The following is a 24,017-nucleotide window of genomic DNA, read 5'->3' as shown; positions in this document are numbered from 1 at the left end:
GCAATGGTGCGATCTCAGCTCACCGCAACCTCCGCCTCCTGGATTCAAACGATTTTCCTGCCTCAGCCTCCCAAGTAGCTAGAATTACAAGCACAAACCACCACGCCCAGCTAATTTTGTGTTTTTACTAGGGACGGGGTTTCTCCATGTTGGTCAGACTGGTCTCAAACTCCCGACCTCAGGTGATCTGCCCGCCTCTGCCTCCCAAAGTGCTGGAATTACAGGCATGAGCTACCATGCCTGGCACACAATTAATTCTGTATGATGTAAATGTAACCCTCAAAATTGTATATGTTAGTGTTTGTGCCCTCAATTTTATACTTTATTGTCCAGAAAAATACTATATATACACTGGTGTTATGGATCTTATAACACTTTGTTTTGTCAGAGTTAGAGAATACGTTAGAGAATATTTCTAGTTGAAAACTATTTTATTGAATTATTTCAGTCACTCTTAGAAGTCAGAACCAGCTCTATTTACTCTCTCCATTTTACGTTGAGTCATATTAAAAATTATGCCCATGACCACTTGGTAAATAAGTGTGTTTGTGTGTGTTTTCCAGGGATCATTGACATTTCAGGATGTGGCCATAGAATTCTCTCTGGAGGAGTGGCAGTGCCTGGACACTGCGCAGCAGAATTTATATAGGAATGTGATGTTAGAGAACTACAGAAACCTGGTCTTCCTGGGTGAGAATAATTTTAATACGCAATTCCTAGTATACGCTATAGGTTTCATTTTGCTGCGGACTTTATTGGCCTGAACAAAGGAGGTTGAATGCAGGAATAAAGACAAAGACGGCACCACGGGGCTCCTTGCTTCTAGTGAACAAGGGCCATGAACTTCTATAGCTCTTCATATTTATTGAGTAAAGGAGATAGGAAGAAGGGGGAGGTTGTGGTCAGCTGCTTGACTTAGTGACTGTATTCTTTAAACAGTACTCTCCAGATGTTCCAGTAGTTAACCTCAAGGAGCATGGCACCAGGAAGTGACTGTTCTTAGTGTACCTTCTGGCGGCATGAGCAGAAACAAGTTTGCCCACATTCTGCATTCATGATAAACAATTTGCCGTTTGATCATATAGCCTCCAGTGGAATGCTGAGTTGGTCACAGCCCTCAGGCTTTCAGCTCCCGACAGCATTGCTCTTTTGTATAATTTCTTTTTGGTAATTTATGCTTCAGATTTCTGTTTCCAACAAAATCATAGGGAGTTTTCCATAGAGAAAAAAATTTCAAGATGTTTCATCTTGACCTGAACTTACCACATTCTTGAGCTCCTCTGTGTCCTTCACTTTAGATTAATGGTAATTTCAAAATTTTACTGGCATAAAATATTATTGCTCACACTTTAAAATCTAATTACCACCACCAATTTTTAATTCAGTAGTACCAGGTGATAAAATTAAGAACCCACAAAATTAGAGTATTTTCCAAATATTTAGAAATTTCTGTTGTAATTTAGTATTTTGGGATAAATGTATTAGAATATTGTATTAAATCCTCTTTACTGAGGACATTATTAAGTTGTTAATTGGAGAATGTGAGCAAGAGGCATGTTATTTATTTTTAATAAAACAGGTATTGCTGTCCCTAAGCCAGACCTGATCATTTTTCTGGAGCAAGGAAAAGAGCCCTGGAATATGAAGAAACACGAGATGGCGGAAGAACCCCCAGGTAGGAGAGAGTGAATACAACAGACAACGTGGATGACAGATCCAAAGTCAAGAAGAAAACAAGTCCTTAAAGTGATATGGGAAGCAGTGTTCCAAAAGAAATATTTCCTGGAAAGCCTAATTTTTTTTTTTTTTAATTATACTTTAAGTTCTAGGGTACATGTGCATAACGTGCAGGTTTGCTACATATGTATACTTGTGCCATGTAGGTGTGCTGCACCCATCAACTTGTCAGCACCCATCAATTCATCATTTATATCAGGTATAACTCCCAATGCAATCCCTCCCCCCATCCCCTCCCCATGATAGGCCCCGGTGTGTGATGTTTCCCTTCCCCAGTCCAAGTGATCTCATTGTTCAGTTCCCACCTATCAGTGAGAACATGCGGTGTTTGGTTTTCTGTTCTTGTGATAGTTTGCTAAGAATGATGGTTTCCAGCTGCATCCATGTCCCTACAAAGGACGCAAACTCATCCTTTTTTATGGCTGCATAGTATTCCATGGTGTATATGTGCCACATTTTCTTAATCCAGTCTGTCACTGATGGACATTTGGGTTGATTCCAAGTCTTTGCTATTGTGAATAGTGCCGCAATAAACATACATGTGCATGTGTCTTTATAGCAGCATGATTTATAATCCTTTGGGCATATACCCAGTAGTGGGATGGCTGGGTCATATGGTACATCTAGTTCTAGATCCTTGAGGAATTGCCATACTGTTTTCCATAATGGTTGAACTAGTTTACAATCCCACCAACAGTGTAAAAGTGTTCCTATTTCTCCACATCCTCTCCAACACCTGTTGTTTCCTGACTTTTTAATGATTGCCATTCTAACTGGTGTGAGATGGTATCTCATTGTGGTTTTGATTTGCATTTCTCTGATGGCGAGTGATGATGAGCATTTTTTCATGTGTCTGTTGGCTGTATGAATGTCTTCTTTTGAGAAATGTCTGTTCATATCCTTTGCCCACTTTTTGATGGGGTTGTTTGTATTTTTCTTGTAAATTTGTTTGAGTTCTTTGTAGATTCTGGATATTAGCCCTTTGTCAGATGAGTAGATTGCAAAAATGTTCTCCCATTCTGTAGGTTGCCTGTTCACTCTGATGGTAGTTTCTTTTGCTGTGCAGAAGCTCTTTAGTTTAATTAGATCCCATTTGTCAATTTTGGCTTTTGCTGCCGTTGCTTTTGGTGTTTTAGACATGAAGTCCTTGCCCATGCCTATGTCCTGAATGGTACTACCTAGGTTTTCTTCTAGGGTTTTTATGGTATTAGGTCTAACATTTAAGTCTCTAATCCATCTTGAATTAATCTTCGTATAAGGAGTAAGGAAAGGATCCAGTTTCAGCTTTCTACTTATGGCTATCCAATTTTCCCAGCACCATTTATTAGATAGGGAATCCTTTCCCCATTTCTTGTTTCTCTCAGGTTTGTCAAAGATCAGATGTCTGTAGATGTGTGGTGTTATTTCTGAGGACTCTGTTCTGTTCCATTGGTCTATATCTCTGTTTTGGTACCAGTACCATGCTGTTTTGGTTACTGTAGCCTTGTAGTATAGTTTGAAGTCAGGTAGTGTGACGCCTCCACCTTTGTCCTTTTGACTTAGAATTGTCTTGGCAATGCGGGCTCTTTTCTGGGTCCATATGAACTTTAAAGCAGTTTTTTCCAATTCTGTGAAGAAACTCATTGGTAGCTTAATGGGGATGGCATTGAATCTATAAATAAACTTGGGCAGTATGGCCATTTTCACAATATTGATTCTTCCTATCCATGAGCATGGTATGTTCTTCCATTTGTTTATGACCTCTTTTATTTCACTGAGCAGTGGTTTGTAGGTCTCCTTGAAGAGGTCCTTGACATCCCTTGTAAGTTGGATTCCTAGGTGTTTTATTCTCTTTGAAGCAATTGTGAATGGAAGTTCATTCATGATTTGGCTCTCTGTCTGTTACTGATGTATAAGAATGCTTGTGATTTTTGCACATTAATTTTGTATCCTGAGACTTTGCTGAAGTTGCTTATCAGCTTAAGGAGATTTTGGGCTGAGACAATGGGGTTTTCTAAATATACAATCATGTCATCTGCAAACAGGGACAATTTCACTTCTTCTTTTCCTAACTGAATACCCTTTATTTCTTTCTCTTGCCTGATTGCCCTAGCCAGAACTTCCAACACTATGTTGAATAGGAGTGGTGAGAGAGGGCATCCCTGTCTTGTGCCAGTTTTCAAAGGGAATTTTTCCAGTTTTTGCCCATTCAGTATGATATTAGCTGTGGTTTGTCACAAATAGCTCTTATTATTTTGAGGTACGTTCCATCAATACCGAATTTATGGAGTGTTTTTAACATGAAGGGCTGTTGAATTTTGTCAAAAGCCTTTTCTGCATCTATTGAGATAATCATGTGGTTCTTGTCTTTGGTTCTGTTTATATGCTGGATTACGTTTATTGATTTGCGAATGTTGAACCAGCCTTGCATCCCAGGGATGAAGCCCATTTGATCATGGTGGATAAGCTTTTTGATGTGCTGCTGAATCTGGTTTGCCAGTATTTTATTGAGGATTTTTGCATCGATGTTCATCAGGGATATTGGTCTAAAATTCTCTTTTTTTGTTGTGTCTCTGCCAGGCTTTGGTATCAGGATGATGTTGGCCTCATAAAATGAGGTAGGGAGGATTCCCTCTTTTTCTATTGATTGGAATAGTTTCAGAAGGAATGGTACCAGCTCCTCCTTGTACCTCTGGTAGAATTCAGCTGTGAATCCATCTGGTCCTGGACTTTTTTTGGTTGGTAGGCTATTAGTTATTGCCTTAATTTCAGAGCCTGCTATTGGTCTTTTCAGGGATTCAACTTCTTCCTGGTTTAGTCTTGGAAGAGTGTAAGTGTCCAGGAAATTATCCATTTCTTCTAGATTTTCGAGTTGATTTGCGTAGAGGTGTTTATAGTATTCTCTGATGGTAGTTTGTATTTCTGTGGGGTTGGTGGTGATATCCCCTTTATCATTTTTTATTGTGTCTATTTGATTCCTCTCTCTTTTCTTCTTTATTAGTCTTGCTAGCGGTCTGTCAATTTTGTTGATCTTTTCAAAAAACCAACTCCTGGATTCATTGATTTTTTTTGGAGGGTTTTTTTGTTTTGTTTTGTTTTGTTTTGTTTTGTTTTGTTTTTTTGAGGTAGAGTCTCGCTCTGTCGCCCCGGGCTGGAGTGCAGTGGCCGGATCTCAGCTCACTGCAAGCTCCGCCTCCCGGGTTCACGCCATTCTCCTGCCTCAGCCTCCCGAGTTGCTGGGACTACAGGCGCCCGCCACCTCGCCCGGCTAGTTTTTTTTGTATTTTTTAGTAGAGACGGGGTTTCACCGTGTTAGCCAGGATGGTCTCGATCTCCTGACCTCGTGATCCGCCCGTCTCGGCCTCCCAAAGTGCTGGGATTACAGGCTTGAGCCACCATGCCCGGCCTTGGAGGGCTTTTTGTGTCTCTATCTCCTTCAGTTCTGCTCTGATCTTAATTATTTCTTGCCTTCTGCTAGCTTTTGAATGTGTTTGCTCTTGCCTCTCTAGTTCTTTTAATTGTGATGTTAGAGTGTCAGTTTTAGATCTTTCCTGCTTTCTCTTGTGGGCATTTAGTGCTATAAATTTCCCTCTACACACTGCTTTAAATGTGTCCCAGAGATTCTGGTATGTTGTATCTTTGTTCTCATTGTTTTCAAAGAACATCTTTATTTCTGCCTTCATTTCGTTATGTACCCAGTAGTCATTCAGGAGCAGGTTATTCAGTTTCCATGTAGTTGAGCGGTTTTGATTCAGTTTCTTAGTCCTGAGTTCTAGTTTGATTGCACTGTGGTCTGAGAGACAGTTTGTTATAATTTCTGTTCTTGTACATTTGCTGAGGAGTGCTTTATTTCCAATTATGTGGTCAATTTTGGACTAAGTGCTATGTGGTGCTGAGAAGGATGTATATTCTGTTGATTTGGGGTGGAGAGTTCTATAGATGTCTATTAGGTCCGCTTGGTGTAGAGATGAGTTCAATTCCTGGATATCCTTGTTAACTTTGTGTCTCGTTGATCTGTCTAATGTTGACAGTGGAGTGTTGAAGTCTCCCATTATTATTGTGTGGGAGTCTAAGTCACTTTGTAAGTCTCTAAGGACTTGCTTTATCAATCTGGGTGCTCCTGTATTGGGTGCATATATATTTAGGATAGTTAGCTCTTCCTGTTTAATTGATCCCTTTACCATTATGTAATGTCCTTCTTTGTCTCTTTTGATCTTTGATGGTTTAAAGTCTGTTTTATCAGAGACTAGGATTGCAACCCCTGCTTTTTTTTGTTCTCCATTTGCTTGGTGGATCTTCCTCCATCCCTTTATTTTGAGCCTATGTATGTCTCTGCATGTGAGATGGGTCTCCTGAATACAGCAGACTGATGGGTCTTGACTCTTTATCCAGTTTGCCAGTCTGTGTCTTTTCATTGGAGCATTTAGTCCATTAACATTTAAGGTTAATATTGTTATGTGTGAACTTGATCCTGCCATTATGATATTAACTGGTTATTTTGCTCATTAGTTGATGCAGTTTCTTCCTAGCCTTCATGGTCTTTACATTTTGGCATGTTTTTGCAATGGTTGGTACCAGTTTTTCCTTTCCATGTTTAGGGCTTCCTTCAGGGTCTCTTGTAAGGCAGGCCTGGTGGTGACAGAATCTCTAAGCATTTGCTTATCTGTAAAGGATTTTATTTCTCCTTCACTTATGAAACTTAGTTTGGCTGGATATGAAATTCTGGGTTGAAAATTCTTTTCTTTAAGAATGTTGAATATTGGCCCCCACTCTCTTCTGGCTTGTAGAGTTTCTGCCGAGAGATCTGCTGTTAGTCTGATGCGCTTCCCTTTGTGGGTAACCTGACCTTTCTCTCTGGCTGCCCTTAACATTTTTTTCCTTCATTTAGACTTTGGTGAATCTGACAATTATGTGTCTGGAGTTGCTCTTCTCGAGGAGTATCTTTGTGGTGGTCTCTGTATTTCCTGAATTTGAATGTTGGCCTGCCCTACTAGGTTGGGGAAGTTCTCCTGGATGATATCCTGAAGAGTGTTTTCCAACTTGTTTCCATTTTCCCCCTCACTTTCAGGCACCCCAATCAAACGTAGATTTGGTCTTTTTACATAATCCCATACTTCTTGCAGGCTTTGTTCATTTCTTCTTCTTCTTTTTTCTTTTGGTTTCTCTTCTTGCTTCATTTCATTCATTTGATCCTCAATCGCTGATACTCTTTCTTCCAGTTGATTGAGTTGGTTACTGAAGCTTGTGCATTTGTCACGTATTTCTCGTGTCATGGTTTTCATCTCTGTCATTTCGTTTATGATCTTCTCTGCATTAATTAGTCTAACTGTCAATTCTTCCACTCTTTTTTCAAGATTTTTAGTTTCTTTGCGCTGGGTACATAATTCCTCCTTTAGCTCTGAGAAGTTTGATGGACTGAAGCCTTCTCTCATCTCGTCAAAGTCATTCTCTGACCAGCTTTGATCCGTTGCTGGCAATGAGCTGCATTCCTTTGCAGGGGGAGATGCGCTCTTATTTTTTGAATTTCCAGGTTTTCTGCCCTGCTTTTTCCCCATCTTTGTGGTTTTATCTGCCTCTGGTCTTTGATGATGGTGACGTACTGATGGGGTTTTGGTATACGTGTCCTTCCTGTTTGATAGTTTTCCTTCTGCCAGTCAGGACCCTCAGCTGTAGGTCTGTTGGAGATTGCTTGAGGTCCACTCCAGACCCTGTTTGCCTGGGTATCAGCAGCAGAGGTTGCAGAAGATAGAATATTGCTGAACAGCGAGTGTACCTGTCTGATTCTTACTTTGGAAGCTTCCTCTCAGGGGTGTACTCCACCCTGTGAGGTGTGGGGTGTCAGACTGCCCCTAGTGGGGGATGTCTCCCAGTTAGGCTACTCAGGGGTCCGGGACCCACTTGAGCAGGCAGTCTGTCCCTTCTCAGATCTCAACGTCGGTGTTGGGAGATCCACTGCTCTCTTCAAAGCTGTCAGACAGAGTCGCTTGCATCTGCAAAGGTTTCTGCTGCTTTTGTTGTTGTTGTTAACTGTGCCCTGTCCCCAGAGGTGGAGTCTACAGAAACAGGCAGGTTTCCTTGAGCTGCTGTGAGCTCCACCCAATTCGAGCTTCCCAGCAGCTTTGTTTACCTACTTAAGCCTCAGCAATGGCGGGCGCCCCTCCCCCAGCCTCGCTGCTGCCTTGCAGTTAGATCGCAGACTGCTGTGTTAGCAATGAGGGAGGCTCCGTGGGCATGGGACCCTCCCGGCCAGGTGTGGGATATATTCTCCTGGTGTGCCCGTTTGCTTAAAGCACAGTATTGGGGTGGGAGTTATCCGATTTTCCAGGTGTTGTGTGTCTCAGTTCCCCTGGCTAGGAAAAGGGATTCCCTTCCCCCTTGCGCTTCCCAGGTGAGGCGATGCCTCGCCCTGCTTCCGCTCTCGCTGGTCGGGCTGCAGCAACTGACCAGCACCGATTGTCCAGCACTCCCTAGTGAGATGACCCCAGTACCTCAGTTGAAAATGCAGAAATCACCGGTCTTCTGTGTCGCTCACGCTGGGAGTTGGAGACTGGAGCTGTTCCTATTCAGCCATCTTGCTCCGCCCACCCGGAAAGCCTAATTTTTATTTTTATTTTTAAATTTTGTCTCACACAGGGGCATCTTCTCTGTTTTGCTTTTAAAATATCTAAGAATTCTTCTTTTCCTTCAGTAATCTTCAAGTTTACAGTGACAGCCAAAGTACTGTTCATGGCATACAAGAGAGTGTGCAATCTGAGTTTTTTTGTTTTTGTGGACACACAGATGTTTGCATAATTTTAAGACACTCCATGTTAGACTATCTTTTAAGTTCTCTTTTTTCCATCATCTCTGAAATGTGTTTTCCATCATCTCTGAAATGTGTGAGAGTAGTGGTTTCTGTATTATTGGGTGTTTTTTGTTCATTTTTCTGCACATTTCATCCTGTTTTTATTATAGTCTTGAAATATAGTTTGAAATTATGAAGTATGATGTCCTTCTGCTTTTTTCTTTTTCTTCAAGATTGCTTTGGCTATTCACAGTTTCTTGTAGTTTCATGTAAATTTATGATTGTATTTTTCATTACTGTGAAAAAAACCACTGGAATATTGATAGAGAGTTTATTGAATCTAGAGATCACTTTGGATAATATGGTGTTTTAGCGTTTATTCTTTGAATCGATAGAGAAAATATATTTAAATTTATTTGTGTTCTCTCATTTTTCATTGATAAATCTTTCACTTGAAAAGTTTTTCAGCTCCTCGGTTAAATTTGTCCTCAGATATTTATTATTTTAGTGCTATTTTAAATAAGATTGTTTTCTTCCTCTATTTTATCAGATAGTTTAAGTTTATGGAATCATAACTTGTATGTTAATTTTATATTTTGCTAATTTACTGAGTGTACTTATTAGTTTTAAAAGGTTTTAATGTACTGTTTATGGTTTTTTTATAGAGAACATTGCATGATCTACAAGCAGCAATGTTTTACTTGTCTTCAATTTCAATGACTTTAAAATTTTTTTGACTAATTTTTCTTCCACATACATCAAGTGCATTGTTAAAATAGAAGCTTTGACGATGGGCACAATATACTTTTATGTTGGTGTCTCAATTTGAAGGAGCAAACACCTCAAAGTTTTGATAAACTGGTTTCAGAGGGTAAAAATCTTCCTTTCTTGGGCCCCCAGGGTTATAGAATGCCCTCTGGGTTTGTAGTAGAGCAAGGTTGTAGCTTGGTTACAGGGCTGCTGGCTCTGCACTAGGGTCGGCTTATCAGAAAGGGCTTGGGTAGTTGTAATTCCCATTTTATTTTTGGACACAGTAAATATCCTTCAGGACTTTGCTCAGTAGGATAGATGCTTGGGCAGGTTTCTGCAGTCAGGTCTGCATGTGGTGGGCTTTATATTAGGATGTGGATTAGTACGGCTTTCACTGAGTACCAGAGAGGATTTCTGAGGTCACTGTGGGTTTCTACTTAGGGAGAACTGGCCATGAACTGTGATTTAGGAAGCTGGAACTGAGTCATGGAACTGCTATTGGGACCAAGGTCAGCAGGCCTGCCAGCATGGCTCTAAATGGGTATCTCTCCAGGCCTCTGGAAGACCAAGACCTCTCACAGACTGTGCCTGGGAGGAGTTTGGGATGCTTACAGAGTAAGTTCAAAATTCTCAGTGGGACGGAGTTGGGTGGGACATTTTCTGGTCTGTAGTCAAGAGCAGGGGTCCTGTAGTTTGCCACCTGAATGAAAGCTTGCCTTCTGAAAAGGGTGCTCCTCAATCTTGGGCTCAGCAAAGTTTCACAATTCCCTCCGTGGATCTCAAAGCTCTCTTAAAGGCACTTATTTCTGAGATGGGGTCTCAGTGCATAACCCAGGTTGGTCGTAAAATTTTGGCCTGAATCAATTCTCCAACCATGTAGCTGTCATTACAGATATTAACCATGAGGCCTGGTTCTTTCATTAAGACATTTTTGTCATGGATGACTGACAAACTTTCTTGCTGTTGGGGGTTAAGCAAATAGGGCACCTTTTTCTTTTAATCTGCTTCTGAGAATGTAAATGCTTTATATCTATCTCTTACAATCTTTGTCTTTTTGTGGCTGACATTTCATTTTGCATAATGTTATCAAGACTTATCTTTATAATTGGTAGACTGTTTTCTGCTTTTTGAAAACTGAGTGATATTCCAGTATTTTTATATTTCAAGTTGTATTTACTGAATGATTTGGTGACAGAAATTTGCATTGCCTTTACCTGTTAGCTTACAGTAATAATTATTGCTATGTAAAGGACTCCTCATATGACCATACATGTTAAAGTATATATATATGGGTTGCATTCTATTTCATTAGTTTAATTTTCATCCTTATACCAGGTTGTTTTAATTCTGTAGCTTTGTAATGTCTTTTGAAATCAGGAACTTTAATGCCTGCAACATTCCTTTATTATTATTTTTATTTTAAGATTGTTGGGAACTTTATTGCCTTTGGGGTTCGATATACTTTTGGGGTTGCTGGTTCTGTTTCTTCAAAAATACAATGAGAAATTTGAAAAACATTTCATTAAATTTGTAGATTACATTGACCAGGATGAATATCTTTACAATATTAACTATTACATCCTTTGCATAAGAGCGTGCTTGAGTGTTTTGTTAAATTCCTATGTGTGTATATATATATGGGTTTTTTTTGTTTTTTTTTTTTTTGAGACGGAGTCTTGCTCTATCTCCAGGCTGGAGTGCAGTGGCACGATCTCGGCTCACTGCAACGTGTGCCTCCTGGGTTCAAGCAATTCCTTTGCCTCAGCCTCCTGAGTAGCTGGGACTACAGGTGTGTGCCACCAAGCCTGGCTAGTTTTTCACATTTTAGTAGAGACAGGGTTTCACTATGTTGGCCAGAATGGTCTTGATCTCCTGACCTCGTGATCCACCTGCCTCGGCCTACCAAAGTGCTGGGATAACAGACGTGAGCCACCATGCCTCGCATTTTTTTTTCCAGTTTTTTTTCTATTATTGTTGTATACTTGCATTTGAGTTTAGTCATAGAAAATAATTCATAAAATTTCAGTTTTAAAAAATTTGGTAAGACTTCTTTTTTGGCCTAAGAGGTGGTCTATCAAGAAATATGTTGTATGAGCAATTGAGAAGGGTGTGTATCCTGATGTTGAGGAGTGCTCTCTATACCTCTGTCAGAAATAGTTGTTTTATCCCACCTTTAAGTAGTCTGTTTCCTTATTAATATTCTGTTTTGATTTTTTTTTAATTATACTTTAAATTCTGGGGTACATGTGCAGCGCGTACAGGTTTGTTACATAGGTATGCACGTGCTCTGGTGGTTTGCTGTACCCATCAACCTGTTATCTACATTAGGTATTTCTCCTAATGTTATTCATCCACTAGCCTTCCACCCCGCCACAGGCCCCGGTGTGTGATGTTCCCCTTCCTGTGTCCCTGTGTTGTCATTGTTCAACTCCCACTTATGAATGAGAACATGCTGTGTTTGGTTTTCTGTTCTTGTGTTAGTTTGCTGAGAATGATGGTTTCCAGCTTTATCCATGTCTCTGCAAAGGACATGAACTCATCCTTTTTTATGGCTGCATACTGTTCCGTGGTGTGTATGTGCCACATTTTCTTTATCCAGTCTATTACTAATGGACATTTGGGTTGGTTCTAAATCTTTGCTATTGTGAATAGTGCTGCAATAAACATGTGTGCATGTGTCTTTATAGTAGAATGATTTATAATTTTTTGAGTATATACCCAGTAATGGAATTGCTGAGTCAAATGGTATTTCTAGTTCTGGATCCTTGAGGAATCGCCACATTGTCTTCCACAATCGCTGAACTAATTTACACTCCAACCAACAGTGTAAAAGCATTCCTACTTCTCCACATCTTCTCCAGCATCTGTTATTTCCTGACTTTTTAATGATCACCATTCTAACTGGGATGAAATGGTATCTCATTGTGGTTTTCATTTGCATTTCTCTAATGACCCGTGATGATGAGCTTTTTTTCATATGTTTTTGGCCACGTAAATATCTTTTTTTGAGAAGTATCTGTTCATATCCTTTGCCCGCTTTTTGATGTTCTTTTTTTTTCTTTTTTTGTAAATTTGTTTAAGTTCTTTATGGATCCTGGATATTAGCCCTTTGTCAGATGGATATATTGGAAATTTTTTCTCCCATTCTGTAGGTTGCCTGTTCACTCTGATAGTTTCTTTTGCTGTGCAGAAGCCCTTTAGTTTAATTAGGTCCCATTTGTCAATTTGGCTTTTGTTGCCATTGCTTTTGGTGTTTTAGTTATGAAGTCTTTGCCCATGCCTGTGTCCTGAATGGTGTTGTCTAGGTTTTCTTTTAGGGTTTTTATGGTTTGGGGTGTTACATTTAAGTCTGTAATCCATCTTGAGTTAATTTTTCTACAGGTATAAGGAAGGGGTCCAGTTTCAGTTTTCTGAATATGGCTAGCCAGTTTTTTCAACGCCATTTATTGAATAGGGAATCCTTTCCCCATTGCTTGTTTTTTTCAGGTTTGTCAAAGATTAGATGGTTGTAGATGTGTGGTATTATTTCTGAGGCCTCTGTTCTGTTCCATTGATCTGTATATCTGTTTTGATACCAGTACCATACTGTTTTGGTTACTGTAGCCTTGTAATATAGTTTGAAGTCAGGTAGCATGATGCCTCCAGCTTTGTTCTTTTTGCTTAGGGTTGTCTTGGCTATATGAGCTTTTTTCTGGTTTCATATTAAATTTAGTTTTTTCAAAATCTGGAAGAAAGTTAATGGTAGCTTGATGGGGATAGCATTGAATCTATAAATCACTTTGGGCAGTATGGCCGTTTTCACGATATCGATTCTTCCTATCCATGAGCATGGAATGTTCTTCCATTTGTTTGTGTCCTCTCTTATTTTCTTGAGCAGTGGTTTGTAGTTGTCCCTGAGGAGGTCCTTCACATCCCTCAGGTAGTTGTATTCCTGGGTATTTTATTCTCTTTGTAGCAATTGTGAATGGGAGCTCAGTCATGATTTTGCTCTCTCTCTATTATTGGTGTATAGGAATGCTTGTGATTTTTGCACATTGATTTTGTATCCTGAGAGTTTGCTGAAGTTGCTTATCAGCTTAAAGAGATTTTGGGCTGAGACAATGGGGTTTTCTAAATATACAATCATGTCATTTGCAAACAGAGAGAATTTGACTTCCTCTTTTCCTATTTGAATACCCATTATTTCTTTTTCTTGCCTGATTGCCCTCACGAGAACTTCTAAATACTATGCTGAATGGGAGTGGTGAGAGAGGCATCCTTGTCTTGTGCCGGTTTTCAAAGGGAATGCTTCTGGTTTTTGCCCGTTCAGTATGATATTGTCTGTGGGTTTGTCATAAATAGCCCTTATTATTTTGAGATACGTTCCATCAATACCTAGTTTGTTGAGTTTTTAGGACGAATGGGGTGTTGAAATTTATCGAAGGCCTTTTCTTGCATCTATTGAGATAATCATGTGGTTTTTGTCATTGGTTCTGTTTATGTGATGGATTATGTTTATTGATTTGCCTATGTTGAACCACCCTTGCATCCCAGGGATGAAGCCGACTTGATCATGGTAGATAAGCTTTTTGATGTGCTGCTGTATTCAGTTTGCCAGTATTTTATTGAGGATTTTTACATCCATGTTCATCAGGGATATTGGCTTGACATTTCTTTGCTGTTGTTGTGTCTCTGCCAGGTTTTTGTATCAGGATGATGCTGGCCTCATAAAATGAGTTAGGGAGGCTTCCCTCTTTTTCTATTGTTTGGAATAGTTTCAGAAAGAATAGGTCAGCTCGTCTTTGTACCTCTGGTAGAGTTCAGCTGTGAATCCATCAGGTTCTGGACACTTTTTATTGCTAGGCTAATAATTACTGCCTCAGTTTCAGAACTTGTTATTGGCCTCTTCAGGATTTATTTTATTTTTATTTTTTGAGGGTTTTTTTCTGTCTCTCTCTCCTTCTGTTCTGCTCTTAGTTATTTGTTAATCTTCTGCTAGGGTTTGAATTTGTTTGTTCTTGCTTTTCTAGTTCTCTTAATTGTGATTTTAGCATGTCTATTTTAGATCTTTCCTGCTTTCTCTTGTGGGCATTTAGTGCTGTAAATTTTCCTCTAGACACTCCTTTGTCTGTGTCCCAGAGATTCTGGTATTTTGTGTCTTTGTTCTCATTGTTTTCAAAGAACTTTTTAATTTCTACTTTCATTTAAGTATTTACCCTGTAGTCATTCAGGAGCAGGTTGTTCAGTTTCCATGTAGTTGTGCGATTTTTAGTGAGTTTGTTAATCCTGAGTTCTAATTTGATTGCAGTGGTCTGAGAGACTGTTATGATTTCCATTCTTTTAAATTTGCTGAGGAGCATTTTGCTTCCAATTATGTGGTCAGTTTTAGAATAAGTGCGATGTGGTGCTGAGAAGAATGTGTATTCTGTTGATTTGTGGTAAAGAGTTCTGTAGATGTCTATTAAGTCTGCTTGGTCCAGAGTTGAGTTCACTTCCTGAATATCCTTGTTAGTTTTCTGTCTCATTGATCAGGCTAATATTTACAGTGGGGTGTTAAAGTCTCCCACTGTTATAGTGTGGGAATCTGTGTCTCTTTGTAGGTCCCTAAGAACTTGCTTTATGATTCTAGGTGCTCCTGTATTGGGTGCATATATATTTAGGATAGTTAACTCTTGTTGTTGCATTGACCCCTTTACCATTATGTAATGCCCATCTTTGTGTCTTTTGATCTTTGTTGGTTTAACATCTGTTTTATCAGAGACTGGGATTGCAACCCCAGGATTTTTTTTTTTTTTTTTTTTTTCCATTTGCTTGGTAAATATTCCTCCATCCATTTATTTTGAGTCTATATGTGTCTTTGCACATATAGACTCAAATACAGCACTTAGATGGATCTTGACTCTTTATTCAATTTGCCAGTCTGTGTCTTTTAATTGGAGCATTTAGCCCTTGTATTTAAGGTTAATATTGTTACGTGTGAATTTGATCCTGTCATTATGATGCTAGCTGGTTATTTTGCCCATTAGTTGATGCAGTTTCTTCATAGTGTTGATGGTCTTTAACAATTTGGTATGTTTTTGCAGTGGCTGGTACCAGTTGTTCCTTTGTGTGTTTAGTGCTTCCTTCAGGAGTTCTTGTAAGACAGGCAGGTCTCTCAGCATTTGCTTGTCTGTAAAGGATTTTATTTCTCCTTCACTTATAAAACTTAGTTTGACTGGATATGAAATTTTGGGTTGAAAATTCCTTTCTTTAAGAATGCTGAATATTGGCTTCCCACTCTCTTCTGGCTTGTAGGGTTTCTGCAGAGAGATCCACTGTTAGTCTGATGGGCTTCCATTTGTGGATAACCCAACCTTTCTCTCTGGCTGCCCTCAACATTTTTTTCTTCATTTCAACCTTGGTGAATCTGACAATTATGTGTCTTGGGGTTGCTCCTCTCAAGGAGTATCTTTCTGGTGGTCTCTGTATTTCCTGAATTTGAATGTTGGCCTGTCTTGCTAGGTTGGGGACATTCTCCTGGATGATATTTTGAAGTGTTTTCCAACTTGATTCCATTCTCCCTGTCACTTTGAGGTACCCTAATCAAACGTAGATTTGGTCTTTTCACATAGTCCCATATTTCTTGGAGGCTTTGTTCATTTCTTTTTATTCTTTTTTCTCTAATCTTGTCTTCTTGCTTTATTTCATTAAGTTGATCTTCAATCTCTGATCTCCTTTCTTCTGCTTTATCGATTCAGCTATTGATACTTGTGCATACTTCACGAAGTTCTCATGCTGTGTTTTTCATCTCCATCAGATCATTTATGTTCTTCTCTAAACTGGTTCTTCCTGTTAGCAATTCGTCTAACCGTGTCATAAGACTATGTTTGCAAATCACTTTTATCTTGCAGCTCCCAAGATTCTCTTTTTGTCTGTAACTATTGAAATTGTGATTATAAATATGTTTTTGTTATGAATATGTTTGTATGTATTGTAATTTGCTTTTTGAGCTTTTTTATTTTTACATTTCTTAATTTTAGAATCTTTCAATTATTTCTTTTTGTATTTTTATCACCACAATTTAGATATTTTTGTTTTTATCCTCATTTTTCTAACTTTTTATAGTCTTTTGTGTTCCTGTTTCATGCATTATTATTCCATTTTTAAAATTAGTATATAAATTTTTAATGTTTTCTTTCTGAAATTTTAATAATATTTTTGGTGGGATTATGTTGCCCTATTTTGTATAGATTGTATGTAATCTTTGAGATTTGGACATTTAAAAAGGTTACCTGTCACAACATTTATAATGTAGCTTTGTCCTGGCATAGTCAGAAAGCAATGGTCTTGACTAGAGATTGTGTGGGTCTGTCAAACATGTTCTTCAGATTTGTCTTGTCTGAAATTTTGTGCTTACTTTTAGTTTAAAGAGATTATGTTTCTCCTGAAAAGTGATTACCTGGTACACCTGTTCTCTCTCTGCAGCACTGCAGTGCTCTGCTGCAATGTATTTACCTTTGGTCTCAGCAGACTCAAAGTGTCATTTGAAAGTATACCATCATTTATTTCAGCAGTTTATGTCATGGGAGACAGAAACCAGTGTGTGGAAAGGCCAGTAGAAGACAGAAATTAAGTTGTACGTGCCAATATTTTACTTTCCTTTAAAAAAAAGCCAGAAGTTACAATTTACTTCTGAAGGGACTAGGTAATACTGAGGAGCAGAAAGAGTTGTAATGGGTAAATTTAACAAACTTTTCTTTTTTTCTATGTGGTTCTTTGCATTGGGTTTAATTCAGACACTGTACACACTTAACTCATGTATAAATTATCCATATATGTATTTTGGTCTGTATGTTTACATTTATATGTCTGTGAAGAATTAGGGTCTGTGTCATATTGCAATGTCATCTTGCTTATGTAGTTTGAATAATTGTATAGGTTAGATTTGGAAACTATTTATCTGAGTCTAATAAGTGGACTAATTTGTTATTTTTATTTCTTTTCAGTTGTATGTTCTCATTTTGCTCAACACCTTTGGCCAGAGCAGCGCATAGAAGATTCTCTCCGAAAAGTGATATTGAGAAGATATGAAAAATGTGGATCTGAGAATTTACACTTAAAAATTGGTTGTACCAATGTGGATGAGTATAAGGTGCACAAAAAAGGTTATAATAAGCTTAACCAGAGTTTGACAACTACACAGAGCAAAGTATTTCAATGTGGCAAATATGCAAACGTCTTTCATAAATGTTCAAATTCAAAAAGACATAAGATAAGGCATACTGGAAAAAAGCTTTTGAAATGTAAGGAATATGTCAGATCATTTTGCATGCGTTCACACCTAGGTCAACATAAAAGAATTTATATTAGAGAGAATTCCTACAAATGTGAAGAAGATGGCAAAGCCTTTAACTGGTCCTCAACCCTTACTTATTATAAGAGAATTCATACTGGAGAGACACCCTACAAATGTGAAGAATGTGGCAAAGCCTTCAGCTGGTCTTCAAGCCTTATTGAACTTAAGAGAAGTCATGCTGGAGAGAAACCCTACAAATGTGAAGAATGTGCCAAAGCCTTTAGTAAGGCCTCAACCCTGACTGTACATAAAACAATTCATGCCGGAGAGAAACCCTACAAATGTGAAGAATGTGGCAAAGCTTTCAACCGGTCCTCAAACCTTACGGAACATAAGAGAATTCATACTGGAGAGAAACCCTACAAATGTGAAGAATGTGACAAAGCCTATGGTAACTTCTCAGCCCTTGCTAAACATAAGGTAATTCATACTGGAGAGAAACCCTACAAATGTGAAGAATGTGGCAAAGCCTTCAGCTGGCCCTCAAGCCTTTTTGAACATAAGAGAAATCATGCTGGAGAGAAACCCTACAAATGTGAAGAATGTGGCAAAGTCTTTAGCTGGTCCTCAAGGCTTGCAACACATAAGGCAATTCATGCTGGAGAGAAACTCTACAAATGTGAAGAATGTGGCAAAGCTTTCAACTGGTCCTCAAACCTTACGGAACATAAGAGAATTCATACTGGAGAGAAACCCTACAAATGTGAAGAATGTGGCAAAGCCTATGGTAACTTCTCAACGCTTGCTAAACATAAGGTAATTCATACTGGAGAGAAACCCTACAAATGTGAAGAATGTGGCAAAGCCTTCAGCTGGCCCTCAAGCCTTTTTGAACATAAGAGAAATCATGCTGGAGAGAAACCCTACAAATGTGAAGAATGTGGCAAAGTCTTTAGCTGGTCCTCAAGGCTTGCAACACATAAGGCAATGCATGCTGGAGAGAAACTCTACAAATGTGAAGAATGTGGCAAAGCCTTTAAGTGGTCCTCAAACCTTATGGAACATAAGAGAATTCATATTGGAGAGAAACCCTACAAATGTGAAGAATGTGGCAAAGCCTTCAGTAGGGTCACAAACCTAACTAAACATAAGGTAATTCATACTGGAGAGAAACCCTACAAATGTGAAGAATGTGGCAAAGCCTTCATCTGGTCCTCAAGACTCAGTGAACATACGAGAATTCATAGTGGAGAGAAACCCTACAAATGTGAAGAATGTGCCAAAGCCTTTAGTAAGGCCACAACCCTTACTGCACACAAGACAGTTCATGCTGGAGAGAAACCCTACAAATGTGAAGAATGTGGCAAAGCTTTCAACCGGCCCTCAAACCTTACGGAACATAAGAGAATTCATACTGGAGAGAAACCCTACAAATGTGAAGAATGTGGCAAAGCCTATGGTAACTTCTCAACCCTTGCTAAACATAAGGTAATTCATACTGGAGAGAAACCCTACAAATGTGAAGAATGTGGCAAAGCCTTCAGCTGGCCCTCAAGCCTTTTTGAACATAAGAGAAATCATGCTGGAGAGAAACCCTACAAATGTGAAGAATGTGGCAAAGTCTTTAGCTGGTCCTCAAGGCTTGCAACACATAAGGCAATTCATGCTGGAGAGAAACTCTACAAATGTGAAGAATGTGGCAAAGCTTTCAACCGGTCCTCAAACCTTATGGAACATAAGAGAATTCATACTGGAGAGAAACCCTACAAATGTGAAGAATGTGGCAAAGCCTATGGTAACTTCTCAACCCTTGCTAAACATAAGGTAATTCATACTGGAGAGAAACCCTACAAATGTGAAGAATGTGGCAAAGCCTTCAGCTGGCCCTCAAGCCTTTTTGAACATAAGAGAAATCATGCTGGAGAGAAACCCTACAAATGTGAAGAATGTGGCAAAGTCTTTAGCTGGTCCTCAAGGCTTGCAACACATAAGGCAATGCATGCTGGAGAGAAACTCTACAAATGTGAAGAATGTGGCAAAGCCTTTAAGTGGTCCTCAAACCTTATGGAACATAAGAGAATTCATATTGGAGAGAAACCCTACAAATGTGAAGAATGTGGCAAAGCCTTCAGTAGGGTCACAAACCTAACTAAACATAAGGTAATTCATACTGGAGAGAAACCCTACAAATGTGAAGAATGTGGCAAAGCCTTCATCTGGTCCTCAAGACTCAGTGAACATACGAGAATTCATAGTGGAGAGAAACCCTACAAATGTGAAGAATGTGCCAAAGCCTTTAGTAAGGCCTCAACCCTTACTGCACACAAGACAGTTCATGGTGGAGAGAAACCCTACAAATGTGAAGAATGTGGCAAAGCTTTCAACCGGCCCTCAAACCTTACAGAACATAAGAGAATTCATACTGGAGAGAAACCCTACAAATGTGAAGAATGTGGCAAAGCCTATGGTAACTTCTCAACCCTTGCTAAACATAAGGTAATTCATACTGGAGAGAAACCCTACAAATGTGAAGAATGTGGCAAAGCCTTCAGCTGGCCCTCAAGACTCAGTGAACATACGAGAATTCATAGTGGAGAGAAACCCTACAAATGTGAAGAATGTGCCAAAGCCTTTAGTAAGGCCTCAACCCTTACTGCACACAAGACAGTTCATGGTGGAGAGAAACCCTACAAATGTGAAGAATGTGGCAAAGCTTTCAACCGGCCCTCAAACCTTACAGAACATAAGAGAATTCATACTGGAGAGAAACCCTACAAATGTGAAGAATGTGGCAAAGCCTATGGTAACTTCTCAACCCTTGCTAAACATAAGGTAATTCATACTGGAGAGAAACCCTACAAATGTGAAGAATGTGGCAAAGCCTTCAGCTGGCCCTCAAGCCTTTTTGAACATAAGAGAAATCATGCTGGAGAGAAACCCTACAAATGTGAAGAATGTGGCAAAGTCTTTAGCTGGTCCTCAAGGCTTGCAACACATAAGGCAATTCATGCTGGAGAGAAACTCTACAAATGTGAAGAATGTGGCAAAGCTTTCAACCGGTCCTCAAACCTTACGGTACATAAGAGAATTCATACTGGAGAGAAACCCTACAAATGTGAAGAATGTGGCAAAGCCTATGGTAACTTCTCAACCCTTGCTAAACATAAGGTAATTCATACTGGAGAGAAACCCTACGAATGTGAAGAATGTGGCAAAGCCTTCATCTGGTCCTCAAGACTCAGTGAACATACGAGAATTCATACTGGAGAGAAACCCTACAAATATGAAGAATGTGGCAAAGCCTTTAGCTGAGTCTCAGTCTTCAATAAACATAAGAAAATTCATGCTGGAAAGAAATTCCACAAATGTGAAGAATGTGATAAAGAGTTCAACCAATCCTCACACCTTACTACTCATAAGAGAATTCATACTGGAGGAAAAACCCTACAAATGTGAAAAATGTGGCAAAGCTTTCAATTAGTTCTCAACCCTTACTGAACATAAGGGAATTTATACAGAAGGGAAACCCTACAAATGTGAAGAACGTGGCAGATTTTTTAACTGTTCCTCAATCCTTACTAAACATAAGGTAATTCATACTGGAGGGAATTCCTACAATTGTGTGGAATGTGGCAAAGCCTTTAAGCAGTCCTTAAGGCTTACCACATACAAGACAACTCATACTGGACAGAAACCATACACATGTGAAGAATGTGGGAAAGCCTCTAACAGATCCTCAATTCTTAACAGACACAGGCTAATTCATACTAGAGAGAAACTACAAACCTGAAAGATGTGACAATGCTTTTGGCAAAACCTGAAACTTTTCTGAGTATAAAAGAAATCATACTGGTGAGAAATCCTAGAAATGTGAAGAATGTGGCAAAGCCTTTAAATGGCTGTCACACTTCATTGTAGGTAAGATAACTCATACTGGAGAAAACTAGTACGAACAATGTGGCAAAACATTTAACCAATGCTCATGCCTTATTGCAAAGGAAAGCATTTATACTAGCCTGGGCAACAGAGGGGGAGACTGGGGAAAAAAAATTGTGAACATCATTAATATCTTCTCACATCTTAGTCAATATCAGAGAGTTCATACTAAATAAAAGCATTAAAAGTGGAATTGGTATCAATAGATCTTTCAGAAAATATAAGCCCTTAAAGTACAGAAGAATATTTATTTTGAGGAAACACATTACAAATATAAAGAGGACTGTAGTACCTTCACAGGTTTTATTGTACACATTTTGTACTACAGGAAAACCCTGAGGTAGTTGTTCCAACTTTGCTCAACATCAGGGAATTTATATTGAAGAATAACCCTGCAAATTTAATGAATTTGGAAAAACATTTTTTCAAAAACTATGGATTATAAAACACAAAAGTTTATACTAAAGTATATTTTTGCAGATACAGTAAATATTTTAAAAATTTAATCCAAAATTAAGTAAATATCAGAGAATCCACAGTAGAAATACCTGTCTCTCAAACTTCAGACATTACACTTAATCAGATTGCTGAGTATAGGAAAAAAATTCAAACCTAAAGTTGGTAAAAAGAAAAATTATTTGTATGTAACTTTAAAAAGAAGTAGATCTTTGAAGAGTTATAATTTCATTTAAAGTATACTTTTGTCCTGAAAATACAGATTTTTTTTTGCCAGACACAGTGGCTTATACCTGTAAGGCCAACACTTTGGGATGCTGAGGTGGGCAGATCACCTGAGTTGAAGACCAGCCTGGGCCAACATGGTGAAATCCCATGTCTACTAAAAATAAATACAAATATTAGCGAAGCATGGTAGTGCACACCTGTAGTCCAGCTACTTGGGAGGCTGAGGCATGAGAATCACTTGAACCTGGGAGCCAGAGGTTGCAGTGAGCTGAGATGTTGCCACTGCATTGCAGCCTGGGTGACAGAGTGAGACTCTGTCTCAAAAGACAAAAAAAAAAAAACAAAAAAACAGCTTATTTGGAAACTGAATACTAATGGAATTCAACTCTTCAATTAATGCTATTTCTTCGTTATTTTCACATGTAAAAGCCTGTGATAATTCTTTCTGCATCAAAGATTTGGGAGACTTTTATTAGGTGGTCATTATTTATTACCTTTCTTATGGATGACTGAGGACATTAAAATGTAAGATGCATGATGAAAATCTAAGTAGAAAAGCTGTTTGTGGTTAACTTATAGAATTGAGTGATGTATGAGGTAGGTGTTCAGAGTAATGTTCTTTTTTTTTTTTTTTTTTTTTGAGAGGGAATCTCATTCTGTTGCCCAGGCTAGAGTGCAGTGGCATAATCTCGGCTCATTATAAGCTCCTCCTCCCAGGTTCAAGCTATGCTCCTGTCTCTGCCTCCCAAGTAGCTGAGATTACAGGTGCCCATGACCACATCCAGCTAATTTTTGTGTTTTAGTAAAGCAAGGTTTCACCATGTTGACCAGGCTGTTCTTGAACTTTTGACCTCAAGTGATCTGCCTGCCTTGGCTTCCCAAAGTGCTGTGATTATAGGTGTTAGCCACTGCACCCAGCCCTCAGTAATATTCTAATACGTTTTATGAGAGAAAATCGTTCTTAGTTATAGTTAAAATTAAAATAATTAAATTAGTATGTCATTTTACTAATTGTACGTTTATGTGATAAAACTACAGTTTTAAAGTTTTAAATTGTGTGTTAATTTTTTAATTTAACATTTATGATATGTTAAATACTGTTATACATTCAGCAAAGTGTTATTATGCCACTAATTTTAACTTATTCCACCTTACTCAAGGGTGTATTTAAAAGATGGTAACAATACACTATTTGGTAGCATAATAGACTAACATTTCTAGTATTCTTTTTCAGTGGCTTTAAACTGCAAATAAGTTAAAGAATATGGTTCCTGTGGGTTAATTTTTTTTACATTACATTTATTTTTCTTAGTTTTTGTGTGTACATATGTGTATATATTTATGTCATATATGGCATATTTGGTACAGTCAAACAATGTATAATAATCACACTGTGATAAGGTACCTATAACCTCTGGCTTTTAGGTTTTGTATTACAAACAATTCAATTCTGCAGTCTTAGTTACTCTAAATTGTACAGTTAAATTGTTATTGGCTACATGGTTATTTTTGGTATCATAAAAATTATATATAAGCATAAATAAAATCAATATATTTCTGAGTCCTGAATAACTTTCAAAACTTTATTATGTATTTTTTCAACATGTGGCCTCTGCCTGAGAGCACATAATGGAGTTTTAGTTTTGACTTACATACAGTTAAATATACACATCTACTAGTCTAAAGATAACTTAGGTTTAAGGAATAAGGGTGTTTGAGTATAAGTTTGTAACTGTTTTCAGAAGAAAAGAGCAATATTGAAACAAAACAAAGCATTTTAATAAGATGTCTCATTTACTAGAAAACAAAAATCCTCAAAAATGTTAAAAGAGAATGTATGCTCTGCTTTGTATTCAGTTTATGACACTATCTATAGCTTATCATTTAGAATCT

General features: G+C 38.4%; 1 protein-coding gene across 1 annotated transcript; it reads left to right on the top strand.

Annotated features, from left to right (window-relative positions):
* Positions 1 to 641: 641 nt before the first annotated feature.
* Positions 642 to 19,279, top strand: LOC104671910 (zinc finger protein 676-like). Its single transcript, XM_030913525.1, is given in 7 exon segments — positions 642 to 690; positions 1,580 to 1,675; positions 17,215 to 17,679; positions 17,749 to 18,488; positions 18,573 to 18,729; positions 18,790 to 19,160; positions 19,247 to 19,279. Coding segments are annotated over 7 exon segments (1,896 nt in total). The 5' UTR covers positions 642 to 656.
* Positions 19,280 to 24,017: the final 4,738 nt, after the last annotated feature.

This window comes from Rhinopithecus roxellana, chromosome 12 (genome assembly GCF_007565055.1).
Source record: "Rhinopithecus roxellana isolate Shanxi Qingling chromosome 12, ASM756505v1, whole genome shotgun sequence".
NCBI lineage: Eukaryota > Metazoa > Chordata > Mammalia > Primates > Cercopithecidae > Rhinopithecus > Rhinopithecus roxellana.
This window is presented reverse-complemented; position numbering and strand designations above follow the sequence as displayed.